The sequence below is a fragment of the Crassostrea angulata genome, chromosome 8 (assembly GCF_025612915.1).
Source record: "Crassostrea angulata isolate pt1a10 chromosome 8, ASM2561291v2, whole genome shotgun sequence".
NCBI lineage: Eukaryota > Metazoa > Mollusca > Bivalvia > Ostreida > Ostreidae > Magallana > Magallana angulata.
The window spans coordinates 50,244,987-50,261,670 of NC_069118.1; the positions used below are offsets into that span (position 1 = coordinate 50,244,987).

The 16,684-nt window shown below is 31.9% G+C and overlaps 1 protein-coding gene across 2 annotated transcripts; it reads right to left on the reverse strand.

Moving 5' to 3' along the window:
* Window positions 1-3,176: 3,176 nt before the first annotated feature.
* LOC128160296 (hepatocyte growth factor receptor-like) lies at window positions 3,177-16,684 on the reverse strand. Of its 2 annotated transcripts, XM_052823586.1 has the most exons (21): window positions 16,515-16,684; window positions 15,737-15,812; window positions 14,416-15,444; window positions 14,116-14,313; window positions 13,402-13,536; window positions 12,965-13,129; window positions 12,573-12,712; window positions 12,220-12,358; window positions 11,931-12,055; window positions 11,603-11,812; window positions 11,339-11,435; window positions 9,797-10,033; window positions 9,490-9,651; window positions 8,764-9,058; window positions 8,282-8,440; window positions 8,042-8,125; window positions 6,994-7,172; window positions 6,066-6,175; window positions 5,611-5,770; window positions 5,096-5,232; window positions 3,177-4,468 (listed from the first exon to the last, which is right to left on the reverse strand). In XM_052823586.1, exons 3-21 carry the CDS (start codon window positions 15,430-15,432, stop codon window positions 4,228-4,230), a joined length of 3,990 nt encoding a protein of 1,329 aa, XP_052679546.1. In that variant the 5' UTR covers window positions 15,433-15,444; window positions 15,737-15,812; window positions 16,515-16,684; the 3' UTR covers window positions 3,177-4,227. The 2 variants fall into 2 exon arrangements, with proteins under 2 accessions (XP_052679546.1, XP_052679547.1); XM_052823587.1 differs by lacking the exon at window positions 15,737-15,812 and having other exon boundaries at window positions 16,515-16,614.

Below are 16,684 nucleotides of genomic sequence, written 5' to 3' on the forward strand. Positions count from 1 at the left end.
TTAACCTACCACATTCGGTGTAAATATATGTATTAAATCATCCCCAAAGATTTTCCACAGATTTTATAATTTTATTTGTCTCTGAACCCCCGATCATCAGCTGCATATAGTGGCGTGGTTTGTTTATGTATAAAAATGATGGTTCTTGATCCGCTTTTCGAGTAATCCTGAAGGTTGTTTAATCTGTTGATAGGAGAAAATCAGGGCTAAATAAGGTAAACAGCTAAACGTACTGTATGTATACACTTTCGAAAAATACCCCAATTCCGACACCTAAGAGTAACCCGGAGAATTTTTTAGTTCTCTGAAATGTTGTTGTATTATACCCATTAACTTTCCTTTCTTAAATTGATACTGTCGATTTTACAGAGTGTGATCCGATTTCCGAAGTTCGTTTCAAAAAAGCTTTGTTATATAAGTAAACGTCATGCAGTTAAATTTTAAAAGACATTTTTGCTATTATAACATTAAAATAGACAAGGTTATATAATGAATTTATCATTACAACAATAATTTGTTAGCACTTGTTCACTTGGTAACAAGTTACTGTTGTAATGATATATTTACATCTACCAAGCATAATTTCCTCTATTTCTTACGGAAACGTATAGTTAATTCATAGCTCTATAGAAACAACCAGACTGAAATCTACACGCCCTATTAATCGATTGGTCGAAATCTACAGCGGCTGAAAGTGACAGGACTTTCGCGGGTTATATATTTTTCCTGCAATGTCGCTACCTTCAAATCCCTAATGAATAACTAGAAGTGAAATGTTAGGCTATTGAATTCAGAATCATGTATGTAACTTATTTGATATGAATATATCATGATGTAAAGTGCTAATTTAAAAACTATCAAACTTACATGTAGGTGGTGTTGCGAGTGACTGAAAATCTTGTCATAAAAATTCCCCTGTACATAAAATATCTCAAATAGTAAACATTACAGGTGGATTTTGGTTGTCAAACTGCACAAAAGAACAACGTATGATTCCCGCAGATTAACACCTATATTTCATTTATACATATATATTAAGTTTTACTTTAATTACATGTGTTTTAATGCATTTTAATATTTTAGCAGTTGATAGCAAATTTTTTAGTAATAGAATTATATGACAATGCCAACGACCGATTTATTTTGTTTGTTGGTTGTTGTGGCACTACACATAATACACAAATGATTCTCTCTTCTGTAGGACGTATACAATCTTCTTCCGTGTCTTCAACTTGAACTTCCAAACTTATAATTTGAAGAAAAAAAATATACTGAATTATATTACTTGTATTGTTTCACCTATATTACATGTGTAGATAATTAATTCTTTTAGATTTGAAAAATACCGCACAGAATTGGTGGGGTAACCATACATCTCTTTAATCCCTCTAATCAACAATGATCATGAGTTCGTCAAACAATGGCAAATACGCAGATTATATGAATTTCTGTATCATAATTCTTATGCAAATGAAATTAATACTATACAATTTTACTCAGAATACTTAAAAAATCAACGACCAATCTCGCCTCACTAATTAATATGCAATAAGTAAGCGTATGCGAGACTGTCCGCGGAATTCCGAGGACGATTTATAAAGTAATGTCCCGATTTATACCTATCAAACATGTTCAGCAATCTGTAGAATGGCACAAATGAATAATGTGGTGTTTAAAAGTTTTACAAATGTCAGCATCAACGTGTGTGCAATTTTACGGTTGAAGGGTGTAAATATTGGTGATAATCAAGTTATGTTTCAATTAATAAATGTTAAACTTTATTTTTCAAATCAACACCGTCACGAAATATTTGACTGAAAAACTATTTTAATCGTGTTATTAAAAACAACCCAGTCTCTAAATATTCAAAACCAAAAAAACTAAACAGTTGTTATGATGTGAAATTCGATCATTCGGACTATTTTTAATTATTGTATAAAATAACTTTTTCGGACTTCGCGTTTATTGTTACAAAAACTTTTCCTCTATATCGACATCAGTTTTAGAAAACGCTCTAAATTCCACACAGCCTTAATCCCAACTGAGGCAGAGATGGACATCTTTTTAATTGACTTCTGTTTATGTTTATTGACACTTCGTCTTTTATCTTTTTTTGCACATGCTGCTAATTATAAATGTCATGATTTACTCAATAGCGGTTTGATGTTGATTCCTTACGTCTGTATTATGTTATGTTAATCTTTCATTGTGTTATTTCATTTTTCACTATATATAATTTTGAATTCTAAAATATTGTCAGTTGGAATTAGACTCTCGGTGCTGATGCATACCAAATTCATTTTAAAGATTATTCCATGCAAAGTCTGGATAAAAGTCTGAAACTATACCGCGTTTGGCTTTGTTGGAAGTTTAATGAGGTTGGGTCCGATAACAAGGATATGATCTCAAATATAATTCCTGTACGAGAAAAAGCGTCCCGTAATAAAATTATAGCTTTTTTACGATCAATACGATGATTTAGCGACCCAAGAAGTACACTATTCACAGAGTCATATCATCGTATTGATCGAAAGAACAACAATAACTGTTCTATTTAAAAATTTAGCATCAAATAGTTACATACATATTAAACTGAGAATTATCAAGCAAGGAAAACATTATCACATTTTTTGTTTTAAGTCGAAGCAGAACACAATGAGCATTGCAACAGTTCATTGACTGAAAGAAATTAACACTGTGCAGGAAAATCATGCCAATGTAGTGTGGAATTTTTGCTCCCGTCTACGCTGCATATATTGAAAAAATAATTTATTCCTACAAATACGAGCTCAATGGGCTTTCGTAGTTTTCCATCTAAAAAAAATTTGTTAAAAGATGTAGTACTAACCGAGACCTTTCATTCGGTATGAAGAAAAAGGGGCTGGCCCCTATTATTCGGGAGCGCATAAAGATGATTCAACATTAAATTCCCAAATGTTGTTATTGATATGTAGATTATTATTTTATTAAAACGACCCTCTTTGACTCTATTTTAGTTGGATTTCTTTTTCAAAACGGTGCTACTTTCATTATTTAGATGTAGTGCGAGACTCATGTAATTGATCGATAGCATCACTAGTCGCTAGCTGCCGCCCAGACGACAGTGCAGGTACTTGTAGAACTGAACGTACACATGTTTTAATGTCCAACTGTTTTACTGTAACAAAGGCATGACACAAAAATATTATCGTTTATTGAAAAACAAAATCGATAAAAAGGCATAAAAGATCATAGTTGCGAACACAATATTCACAATTTACAACAAACATAAATCCTCCACGATGAAGATGTTTGATTCCATGAATAAAACATCTGAATATATACATGCATACAAAATATTGATGTTTGTGAAATATTAAAAAACACAACAAAAAACACAAACAAACAAAAAAACGCCAAAATATATTTAATTTTTTTATGTACAAACGCTTTGATGATCAATTACAAATTCCTGTAACATCCGCTCTAATCATTCGGAATAACATGTATAATCATTTCAGGGTTTAAAAGACCTAAATCAAACGAAGTAATTCTTAAAGAATGAATGATTAATTATAGTCGAATTTAATTAAGGTACCTCACTACATCTACACTTATACTTTTTAGGATACTTCGTCACAAGATGGTGATTTAATCGTTTTGTTAAACTGTTTATATCGTTCAATTGGATTGTATATCATCGTAGCTCAGTGGTTAAAGTATTGAGCTAAATAAAAGATAAAAAAAGTATTGGGCTTCTGAACCGCAGATCGTGCGTTCGAATCCGCCTGGAGTTTTTGTTCATGTTCATGCATTTTATTTTTGAAAATGTAACTTTTCATCCAAAATTGCACATATGTTTGCCTATTAGACTTGAATACTTCTTATCCATTATGATATCTATCATAATCAAGTAAATTTCTGCTGATCTGCGAAAATATTTCACGGTGTAGTGAGCCACCTTTAATTCCATTATGTTCAGCTCACTTGTCTTTGTATTTGGTAATCATGATTTGTTGTGAAAGTCACACCCACAGAAACAAAATGTTTGCTTATACTTAGAGTTGATGAATACTCAAACACATCCTTAACAATAATCATCAAAAAAAGTAAAAGTCATACTTTCATAAAAATATACCCACTGTATTTTATATACACTGCCCCAGAATTAGAGAGCCATTGTCCAAAAATACACCTTTGACCTGGTAATAATAAAACAACAGTTTCGGGTTGGCCATATCCATTTGATTATAACAAAGCAGCATCTTCTGAGGAGGTTGACCACTTAGTGCTTAAACTCCTTTGCCGGGCTAAACTCATTTCGTCCATATAATGATAGTTTGTACATCTATCCAGCTCAACATGCGTGTCTCCCGCCATTTTGCTGTCATTTTTTATATTCAGCATCCTTTCTATTTCTTCTCTGATACGGTTAAATGTAGGTCGTTTATCCGGATTCTCTTGCCAGCAAAACCTCATAAGCCGGTACCTTTAATAAGAAGCAATAAAGGATACATATCAAACATGCGTTAAACAGAGATGAATGTTGGTGACCAATTTTGACTACATTGAACTATTTCAAAGAAAAAGCTCTGTAAAAGATATACTATAAATGCTCAAATGGTATACTGTGGAATCATTAAAATTCGTGGGGGCCAATTTTCGTGGATTGCTTATATTTTACAGGTTCGTGGGGACGAAATTTCGTGTATTTTTGTATACATGCAAGAGGAATATGACTTTATAGCTCTAATTTATTAATTCGTGGGGGTGGTAATTCGTGGATGAGAGGTACCCACGAATTCCACGAAAATTGAGCCACCACGTAATCTAATGATACCACAGTAGCTAGAAAAAAAATATCATTTGTTTAACAATAGTTAATAGCTTAAAAACGGATGGCTTATTTGTTGACCATCGAGCCTTAATTATAATCATTCAAAACCATAATCAAGTTGGTTCATATCCATAAAACACAACATTTGAAACCAAGTGTTGTGTAAAAAAAATTGTCCAAATCCGTGATGATAACAATTACAAAAACAAAGTATCCTAACACCACTGCTATGGTCATTTTTTGTTAACAAGACAAAAGATTAACACAAAGGTATCTCACAGGTACGGTTGGCAGTACTCTGGCCTTGGAAGACGACGTCCTGATTTTATATATGCACCTACATCCCAGTTATCAACCTCTGGGTATGGAATTGCGCCTCTTGTCATTAGTTCCCACAGAAGAACACCATAGGACCACTGTTATGAAAATCAATATGCTTGATATTATTATATCTAGCAATAGTGATTATTATATCAGACAATAAAATAATTTTCAATCACTTTTCTGTTTTCTGTACCTAATTGATAACAAAAACTTTGTAACATATGGATTATTAAAGCTTAATAACGACATAAATTCAAAAATCAAAAAAAATATCTCTAAAGTTCTGATATTTTAAAACGCTTGGATCCTTCAGAAATCAAAAATTTTGAATGTAAGCACAAACTTGAAACTAAAGTTGTCACGGCCAGAATAAATGGTTTAATGTTAATGTTTCAATAATACGTCACAAAAATAAGACAAAAAAGCGAACCTTCCAACTCTTACATTTTCATAGTGTTTTGTCTACATACCACGTCCGATTTGGCAGAATATTTTCCTTGTTCAAGACTTTCTGGGGCCATCCATTTTACAGGGAGCCGTTGTTTATTTTCACTGCTGTAATATTCCTTTGAATAAACGTCTCTAGTTAAACCAAAGTCTGCAACCTTAACTGTAAAATTTACGTCCAACCTTTTACAAAGAAAAAGAAAAAAAAGAAATTATAACAAAAACTAAAACCGAAAACACAACCAAAACCCTACCCCCCCCCCCATAAAAAACTCAACCATACAAACACAAATAAAACCCACAAAAAATAAATTTAAAAATCAGCGGAGTATGGCTGTTATAAACATTATCAAATGTAAAGTTTTTATTTTAAAATGTTATATATGAGGAATATTTATTACTGTAACCATCTCAGGCACATTTAATTGAAATGTTTGTTGATATGTTTGAATACAGATTAGTTTATCGATAGTCTTACATGCAATTCCTTGCAGCCAGATCTCTGTGTACAAATTTGTTATCTGCCATGTACTCCATACCCCTCGCGATGTGAAGACCATACGAGACCAAATGTTTTACCGTCGGCATCTAAAAGGATGCAAAGAGCTCTTTTACACAAAGCTGATTCATGCTTAATTCTAAACTTAATTGAATCACCAGATCGATTGCAAACCAACGAGTAAAAAAACTTTCGCAAGTTACCTCTCTTTAATCAATGTTTTAGGAACCATTGCGTTGTAAAAAAAAGTTTAACGTGTTTATTAAGCTCATTTAGCAAGATTGTTGAAATATCACTCTTTAAGGCGAACCATTTTTTAATATTATGTACCAGGGCTGCGTTTTACAAAAGAACTTACGACTTAAGACCAAAATAACGAATGCTAATTAATTATCAACTAATCAATGATTTATTCTTATGGCTGGAAAATATAAATATGGGAATTAAAATATTTGTAAACAAATGGTTTTATGTCAATTTTGTTCTTTACAGATCATTTTACGAGACTGTTAATATTTACGACTTTGTCTTAAGTTCTTTTGTTACACGCAGCCCTGATGTTTATTTATGATGTGACGTCAAATTATTTTAACATTGTTGTGCATTTGCATATTTTCGTTTATAACTGTTTCTTATTGTATGTCTTAGGGGTCAGCGAAATACAAAACAAATTCAACAGAAAGAAAACTCTTAAAACAATTTGTAATGATACTTTTAACTGTATTGTTTATTCCCGAGAACAAGGCGTCCCAAAAGTGTGATCGTCAGTGTTTACGAATTAACCATATCATAAAAAACATCAGGCTGAAACACAGCAATGAAAATCGATGCCAACAAACCATAACTACTTCAGCATCATAAATAATGTCAGATGTGTAAGCAAACTGTCTAACGTTCATAGACCTACATTATTCTCGTTCCGAATATAGGACAACAAAGAACCATTCTGCATGAAGGGCAGGATGACCATTGGGAATTCCCCCTTGTCGAGTGTGATTCCGATGAGTGTGAGTACGTTAGGGTGGTTAAAATCCTTCATGATGAGAGCTTCATTTAGGAAAGCCGTCACATCTACATCGTTTGACCCTAAATCATGAAGAGCCATATTTAAGTAACATAAGAATGCAAGATTACGATACCAGTTAATTTCTATCAGAGATTCTGCCAGAGAGTTTTTAAAATATCTATTTCCCTGTTATTTTTGTTTAATTTTTATACTTATTTTTAACTCTATACATGCATGATACAAGAGTAAGTTAATATGATTCTCTGAAAATTCTTGTAAATAAATTGATTCCCTGCAAAAAGTGTGTCAGTTTGGAGAACTGATCCATAACTTTCGAAAACGTTTAACAACATAAGTTGTTATACGGAAATAATTCTAATTACTTTTGAAATAAAATATGGATTATTCATTTCAAATGATTTTCATTAATTATATTTGTAACGCCCTTTTTGATAAGCTATTCCAATTTTATCTATATCGTATTACATAAATTGCGTATGTCGCAATACAGTGCACCTGAAAATTAATTAAATGTGTTTTGTATGACGTTTTGGGTACACTGAACATTAGAATTACATTTATTTGTACATTTTCTTTTCTTTTTGATTTATTTTCTACGGGTATAATATAACAGAGTGTGTTTTTTAGAGAGTCACCAAGATTCCGATTTCCTTGAGCAAGTCTATGCCATCGGCTCCGTTTGGAGATCGGGAATCTTGCTGACTACCTTAATGGTACGTTTTCTTGTATACTTCATGTTTATTAAAGTAAACAATCCGGTAGTTACTTCGTAAAGAATAAGCAAACTACCGTCGGTTGTCTGCATTTTAGAGTAGTTTTTTTAAATTCTAGAAATTGCAAAAGTGATCATGTATATAGATATTTGTAAACATATTGTTATCAGTCATTTTTACGATATGTTTTCTCCAAAAACTACTCTTAAACTCACTTATTATTGTTTTCACAGCGACAACGATTTCAAAGTTTTCTCCAGGTCTCTTTAAAAAGGCTTTATAAACACAGCCAAAATTTCCTTTAAAAAAACGAAAAAATAAGTTATTAGAATTAGCAGTCCATAATGTTATGTTCTTCTTCGACTATAAAAACTGTTTAAGACACTTAAATTAAGTGTAGAGAACGCTTAGCTGATACTTAAAACATATTTTATAAAGAGATAAAATAATCATACCTCTTCCTAAGTTAGAGCAATTGCGATCAAATCTTAAACAGTCGCCGTCAATGAGTAGGTTTTGTTTTTCAAGGACATGCACAGTGTCAGCGAAATCGCTCTGATTCACTCCATAGGGCACGTGATCTAGCAAATTCCCGTCAAAGTCACGTACATAATCTACAAAGTAATTTCATTTGACTTATGATTGGTTTATTTGTGTAGCTACCATTCCTATGGTATTCATTATGGTGATAAAATTAATCGATTAAACTAAAAAACATATATTTGAATAAATAAATTAAGATTCGGTACAGTCCTTTTAAAGTGTATTACAGCAACATAAATTAAAGATAAAGGTTTAATCTGTGACTTTTATTTTTTGTTTTGTTTTGTTTTTTGTTTTGGTTTTTTTTTTGCTTAGGCTCTACGTTTAGTGTTGCCTTGGATTAAGAAATTACTTAATTGTATAATTTCTTTTTGAAATTAAAGACTCTCATTACCGTTAAGTCTGGCACTGGTGCTGCTTTCCGGGTCGGGGTCAGGCATCAGACGCCTAGAAATCTGCTGCCCAGCAGAATCCGAATGAAAAACAACGGAGGACTCATGATGAATAATTCTCCTTTTGAATGGACCAATCCGATTTTTCTTCATGCATATAATACCAATCGTAAGCAAAACAAAGAAGAACAGTATCAAGACACTTGGAATCAGTGTCTTGTTTCCAGTTAAGTTAAGTCTTTCTTGGTGAATTAATGACAGGCGTCCAAGAGACATCCTTAAGTTTCCAATCAACACCTAATAATGAAAGCATTCATATATCATTAAAATCATATTAACCATGTCATTTTTTATTGGCTTTAATTTTAAAAAGAGCTTACTCATAGATATTTTCATTTAAGAATGCTTTGAAAATTTGTGGACATGTTTTAATTTCAATTTTCAATTAAGTTGTGTTTCCTTGAGTACCCTTTGGTTATGCCAAATATTGAAACTTGTAACTACCTCAAAAAATCGATCAGAATACATGAGATTATTTATCATATTAAATGCTTATCTTTACTTTAAACTGAAAACTTGATGAATATATAAAAGTTATCATTAATGTTTGCTCTTGTATCGGTCCATATACATCAGTATGTTGCATTAGTATTATTTCTTTATATGTCAAGCATCTTAACGAATATAAAAAGAAAAAAAATTGGTTCCCGTGATTATTTTTATCTTACTTCCACATCAAAGGACAAATTGGTAACACTCGTCTTTGTTTTGTCCATCGTTACTGAAAGGTCACATCGTAACATTGAAGAGTCTATATAAATGACTGGACAATCCATCTCATCCAAGGTAATAAGAATGTCTTCTGGTTTTAAACTTTGTAGATTGCTACCCTGTAATAAAAATGTTTTTACAACAATGTATTCTTTAAAATAACAGTGACAATTGTTTTATCATTAATTATTTCATTCCGCATTCAAGCAGGTATTAATTGTAACATAATGTGCAATCATTGTCATATTATAAAATAAAGTTTACCTTAAGTTCAAGAAATCGTTTATCTTGAAGAACGTCACTTGAAAGTGATATATCAAGAGTTTCAATAAAAGGGTCTTCAAACACTCTGAGATAGAATGGTTCATTATGATGTTGGTCCTTCCAATAGAAATCATCGCCGTCAAAGAGGACAATAATTTCTACAAAGCTTCTAATCGAAGTGTTGGTGAGGTCTGGAGTCTTGCATATGATTTCAGTTCCATTGAGGTGTGTACAAAACTGCAAAAGAGCATATATTGCTTCAAAATTGCATGTATGAACTTAAACAACAGATTTCAAGATTTAAAAAACAGATTAAATTAAAAAACAAAATATCCCAACGAAGATGAATTATCCTCAGTTAAATCATTTTTTGATACACTTCTCTTAATGTTAAAGCCATGCCACATATTTTAAAGAGGCGTGGTCACGATCTTAGTAAAACAAATATTCCGAGTTTGATATTTACAATGCTTCAGAAAGGCGTTTTTGATAGGCAACCGTAATTTGAGTGTCATTTGTTGAGTTATAAGCAAGTTACAAAGCTTGAAATTCTTCGCTATGTAAACAAAGCGTTTGTTTACATTTTGAACGTTGAAGTAAAAATTTCGGTTTTAAACCTAAAAAAAAAGTATGTTAAACGTTAGAAGCTGTTTATCTATGCTTAAAATGAATAAAAAGATGGACAAATAAGATGGATTTTTTTAACTGGTATATTGAACCTATGTAAACAAAAACAGGGCACGAGTCTTGTTTCAATGTTAAAGAATTGTGAGCCCTGAATCTTGCTTATAACTCTTAGAATGACTCTCAAATTTAATTTGATCATTAGAAATGCATTTCTAAAGCATTGTAAATAATAAAAACGTAAGAATAAAATTTGACCAAAATCGTGACCATGCCCCTTTAAAGCAATCGACTATTTTATCTTATAATCTTTAAAAGAACTTTTATTCGAGTGCGGAAAATAAGGCGATGTGGCAACAAAATTTTTACTTTATATCAGAGTACAGTGGGATTAAAAATTATTGTATTATTTACAAATACCAAAACAATGTAATAAATCCAAATAGTCCAAAAACAAAATCAAGATTTTATTCAATTTACTATCTCTAGCATACCCTTTCAATAAATGCCAATGAAATTGTAACAGGAAAACGAAAAAGTTACATCAGCTTACTCAGCAAATCTCACACGAAAACCGGTTTTAGTGTGGGAATCTGCTAAATAAGCTGAGTCAAGATGTATTCACAAGCAATTCCGAACAATCAACATATTGTCGTTCTATGTTTCGAATTTAAATTTGATATCATATACTTTTTTAATAGTCAACCGTCTTATTAGTATCATATCTTTACTTAGCATTTGAATTAACTATAAATGCATACGTCACTGAAATATAAACACATATTTAAAGCAAAACGGCATTGCATTGAAACATCTTAACATAAGCAATAGTTCTCTTATGAAACAGGAAGGGTCGTTTTTCAACTATTGTCAAGTACATATCTTATCGCATGCATAGTGCAAATTGAAAGCCATTACCGTGTCTTGGCTTACTGAAGAGTTTATTATGGTGCGAAGGACGTAAGTGGAAAAGGAGTCAAAGTGATATCCAACTATTTTAAAGTTCAGACCACCACTGTAAAAGATCAGATGCGAATAAAATATATTCAAACAATAACAATTAGAAATGTGTCAATATAATATGATACATGTATCGATAGTTTCAAAATTCCCATACGTTGTAACTTTTACCTTATAGATAAAAGAATGAATTGTAACTCAGGCTGACTAGAATTTGATTACCGTATTATAGTATTTTCCCTTGAAATGTCCTTTATGACCGGATCAGGTCTATAGCAGAATGATTCGTTCACTACATCTGTCTGGAAATTGTCAATAGTCAGCTTAAATTGATGACAAAACGGACATGGTTTGGAGTGTTGAAAACCTTTGTCACCAGAACGTATTTCTACACACTCGATTGTCTTACAAATAATGGAGGTGGAATTCTTGCTGGGATAAGAAAAACAAATCAGACAGTATTATTCGCTGTATATTGACGAAATATTTCAATATTTATTTTCAACTTAGTAACACATTGGTGATAAATGTAAATGATAAAAACTTCTACCTTAACAGTCTACACATTGAAACATATGTATTGGATCCTACATCAAGATTATTCCCACTGATAGTTACAAAAGTATTTCCATGCCGTGGACCAAATGTAGGACTTATCGAATATACATCAGGAACCTACCAAAAAAAATTAATCGGAAAAATATTGATGTATTTTAACATTGAAACAAAACGAGTAGGGTAAGCAACATTTTCATTAGGACAACTAAAAAATCAACAAGTAAATGTATGAAAGGAAATGGAGAAAACATTGAAGGAAACACTAATGTTATAAGACAAACCTTGTATGCGAAATCATGCCTATCATTCTCAGACTTCCCGAAGACTTTATAGCCGTATGTTGATGTTTGTTGTGCAGCCTCAACAACGACTTGTCCTCTGTTCGACATTTTGTCAACAGGAGGCGATGTGCACCAAATACTTTAAAATATATCACATGATACATTTTGATTTAAACTAAATCTCTAACATGTTAAATTACATCGAGGTTATGGCAAAAATATAGGACCAAAAATGAGAAGTAAAAACCCATTTTTATTTAAAAACTGAAACATTCACCGTTAATCCAGTAGGTAAGTAACACATGCATCTGTTATTTTCGAACATGTAATAAGTTTTAATCATGTATTCTTACATTGTATCATTCCACGTAATATTTTCACAGACTATTGATCCAATGGTGACCTTCGGTGATGAATAATTTGTCTGCCCAAAATTTTCTCCAACAATCTTTATAATCGTTCCTCCTGCTGTTGGCCCATCATGAGGAATAACCTTGTAAAAGTATAATAGGCGATCGAAATTACTTAAAATTCCATATCTTTATACTCTGAAAAAATAACAATGTCAGTATCAGAAAATATAAAATAGTCATTCAAATTGTTAACTCAAATTTATTCTATCACAAATAACAGAGGAAAGGGTTTTTTTTTAACTCTGTCAGTGGATCTAAATTCACGAAAGCCCTACATGTGAAGCTATTTCAATTTCGAGACGGAAATCCGTACCATTTGTGAAAAACTCTACCTTGTGTATAAATGGTGGACAGCTGTCGTTGTACCAAGTTGAGCTACACTCCTCCCTTTTTAAGCATTTATCTTTACACCAACCACAACCTAAAGGATCTCTATTTAAGACACAAGCACCACAGGTGGTGTGAATTCTGCATGAGGTAAGCGGGAACATCGAAACCTATTAAGTAATACAAAGTGATCCAGCAACACATAATTTAACACATTGAAATTGCCTTTCGTCTACAGTTTATTCATTTATGACAATTAATTACAGAGTTACATGTATAGTCAAAACATCAATATGTGGTCAATGTATTTTTACAAATTCGTAATAAAAAAAAAGAATATAATTTTTACTTTATGTCCATTATTTTACGTTTAGTTCAAGTAAAAAATTATGTATAAACCTGCATGAAGTTTCATATGTTTTACATTTAACATGTTTATTACCTTATTTCCATATAAAAAGTAAGCAATTTGGGCTCTGGAATCAATCTCAACATCCGGTTCGATTCTGACATTTCTATTTTTGGTCAGATCGTATTTTGCATATACAATAAATCTGTTGGAGGGCTGACTGTTAACCTAAACAATAATATTTTTTATTCTCTTTTGAAATATTGCAAAAATAACAATATTTTGGAAAATGATTATAAAACTAACAAAGCTCAGATTTGCATTTATATTTGATGCAAGGAATAACAAAAACTATCTTCCCCAAATCTTAAGTAAATGAAGATTCACCTTATTTGTAAATGGCTTTAAAAATGAAGAAGCAAAATCACCTATTTTCTACTACAAATAATCGATTTATGTAAGATTTGTTTATTTTGCAGATAATCAATTTTTAATTACTGTGGAATCTTTAAAATTCGTGGGGGCCAGTTTTCGTGGATTGCTTAAATTTTACAGGTTCGTGGGGAGGTAATTTCGTGTATTTTCTTATACCTACAAAAGGGAATATGACTTTAAAGCCCTAATTTATTAATTCGGGGAGGATATTAATTCGTAGATGAGAGGTAACCATAAATTCCACAAAAATTGAGCAACCACGAAATCTAATGATTCCACAGTATATACTTTGATGAGTTTGTGGAGATGCAATATAATTAATGTAGTTTCCAAGTCTGAAAGTTGATTTTCATTAATAAAAACACCTAAAACCTTGTAAAGGAATCCATCACTTGATCCAATCCAGACAATGTCATCAACATGACCTTGCAATTTCTGCGGAAGTAAAGATGTTGCAATGGCCTTATCCATCTTAAAAACCACAGTAGATTTCGGTGTTACAGATTCAGTAGCTTCAACTCCATGAAGCCGATACAAACCACTGGTATTACAAATATTGCCTGCTGAAACCTTCAAGAAAATATTAAACATACTTAAAATTTTACTACCAGCAAACGTCACTGTTTACAGTAAGATCGTTTCAAAATTAAACACTACGAGTTCTATTCTTACCGACTGAGGTGTATCGCATTTTCTTTCACTAGAACAGTCAGACCATCGGGGTGGGGTATATCCGTCTTTATTAATATTGCTATAGCATATAATTATTGAGTTTTCAAATTGTCTTCTTATATCTTGCATGGAATATTTGCATACAACAGATGATGGTCGAACCTCTAATGACTGGTTTCCTATTCCAAATGCAACGTACAAATAGGACCTATTTGAGAAATACGCGACCGTAGCTATATTGTGTCCATCACATGATAATTTCAATTCGTTAAATGAACCCATATAGTTATCGTTTTGACATATTCTTGCTATTTTTGTCTCAAAATAATCTCTTCCTTTATCTTTTCTGACCTTCAAATACACCGTGTACACAAACTCATTTCCGTCTTGAAATCCGTAAACGAATTTTAGTCTTGAGTGAGATCGTTTTTCTTTGCAAACACCAAGATGCGAGTAATACGATTCGTAAGAAAATTCCGAATCCTCCAGCTTTTTGAACGAAAACTCGTCTTGTACTTTATCAATTCTTCCATCCCATGCAGTTCCAACCATATACACCCATGAATTTTCTCTATGAATTGGTATGAAAATAGACCCTTGATCACTTCCGAAAAAATTGCCTTCTTTAAAAGATAAAGGCTGAATTCCACTACCGTTCAGAAGACTACAATGTCCGTACTCCAGTGAACCACACACTATTGTCTTGTTCAAAGCTGGTACATACTCTAATAATTCTACCACGTTGTCTTGAAGAGTCACATTTGGACACGTCTTGATCTCAGATGGACTGCAGAATTTGCTGCTTTTCTTTGGACCAAAAACAAACTCGGCGGTTGTTTGAAAAGTTGAGTTCAGTTTTAAGACTATATTTTTCCCACCTACATATGTGGTACCACTTGTGGTGTCAATTACAATTTTGCGAAAATCCGACGACGGATGACTTGTTTCTATGGTTGTATAAAACGTTAGTAAGCTTTGAAAATTATTCAGCAAAACGAAAAACAGGAAGATGATCATACTGATTTCTTTCTGAAAGTTATAAGTAATGAGTGCGAATCAATAATTGGAATAACAAGGTTAAAATTTAAACCAACATTTGGTTTAAAGCATGAACCCTTTTTTTATGATATAACTTATGTAATTACAGATTATTCTGATTATATTCCATGATACTGATATGAAATGGGCTAATATGTGGATCTTTAATTTTTTTTAAAAATGTGAATATAGAATCATGCATGAATTAACTAATAAAAGGATCTTTCTTTAAAGCTAAGTTTCTTCAAAGTTTATTAAAGTAAAGAAAATAGCACAACATTACCTCTTATATTCTGTATGAAAATTGGTCAGAAAAATACACAGGCTCATAATGCACTGGTCTAGGAAAAACATCGCCTCTGAAAAGAACCAATGAATAATCTAAAAACAAAACACTTCAAACAATTTCAAGCATGAAAGATCCTTGGTTTTTAAAATGCTGTGATCGAGTTGTACATGAATTGATGAGGCAGTCTTTTTTTACTTGCAAGCTCATACATCCAAATCCAAACTGAAGAACTAGCTATTTCCTTTTTAATGACATGTTTAATGTTACATTTTGTGATTTTGTTTTTCCTAAATTACATACGTTTTAACATACACGTTAACAACACATACAAAGTCTAGTTTCTTTGAAGTTATGGGACACTACAATATAATTTAAATAGAAAATGACATAAAGTGCGTTATAATATAAAAATAATCTATTTCTTGGAGTAAAGTGCTCTTAATATTATTTTGAAGAAAATTCTCGCATACATTATATCGTATGTACCAAAAAAGCAATATGACTTGTACCCAAAAGTATTTATATGGTTGACTGACTATACATGTTCATATTTTACAAATTATACTTATTATGGTCATTTATATATGAAATTCATCTGATTACAATGTCAACTTCTTGAAAGTATGCTACAAGTTACATCAGAACGTTGTTTAGCTAGCGCAATTTTATAAACTGTTAACCGCCCGAAGTTTGTTATTTTATATAAAAATACGATAAATTAATTTCAGCTTGTAAATTATTTAATTTTTTTTTAAATTCTGAAACAACTTACCAGCACCACTGTAAAGTGATTTTCCCCTTGTCAAGAGACATAGTTTTGTAACTGTTTGTCGAAAGGCACTCTGCTATTTCCGCACGATCAAGTTTGAAAAGTGGACACTCAACTAGTTTCAGAGAAGGAAGGAAAAACGAGCTCATCCTAACCAACACAGCCTGGTATCA

Excerpts from the sequence above, each read along its gene's own strand:
- LOC128160296 (XM_052823586.1), bottom strand. The coding sequence starts at position 15,432 with ATGATCATCTTCCTGTTTTTCGTTTTGCTGAATAATTTTCAAAGCTTA. Across the intron at positions 11,436-11,602 it reads AGGGAAAATACTATAATACG|TGGTGGTCTGAACTTTAAAA; the intron begins GTAATCAAATTC and ends GATCTTTTACAG. Across the intron at positions 5,771-6,065 it reads CTGGCTGCAAGGAATTGCAT|GTTGGACGTAAATTTTACAG; the intron begins GTAAGACTATCG and ends TCTTTGTAAAAG.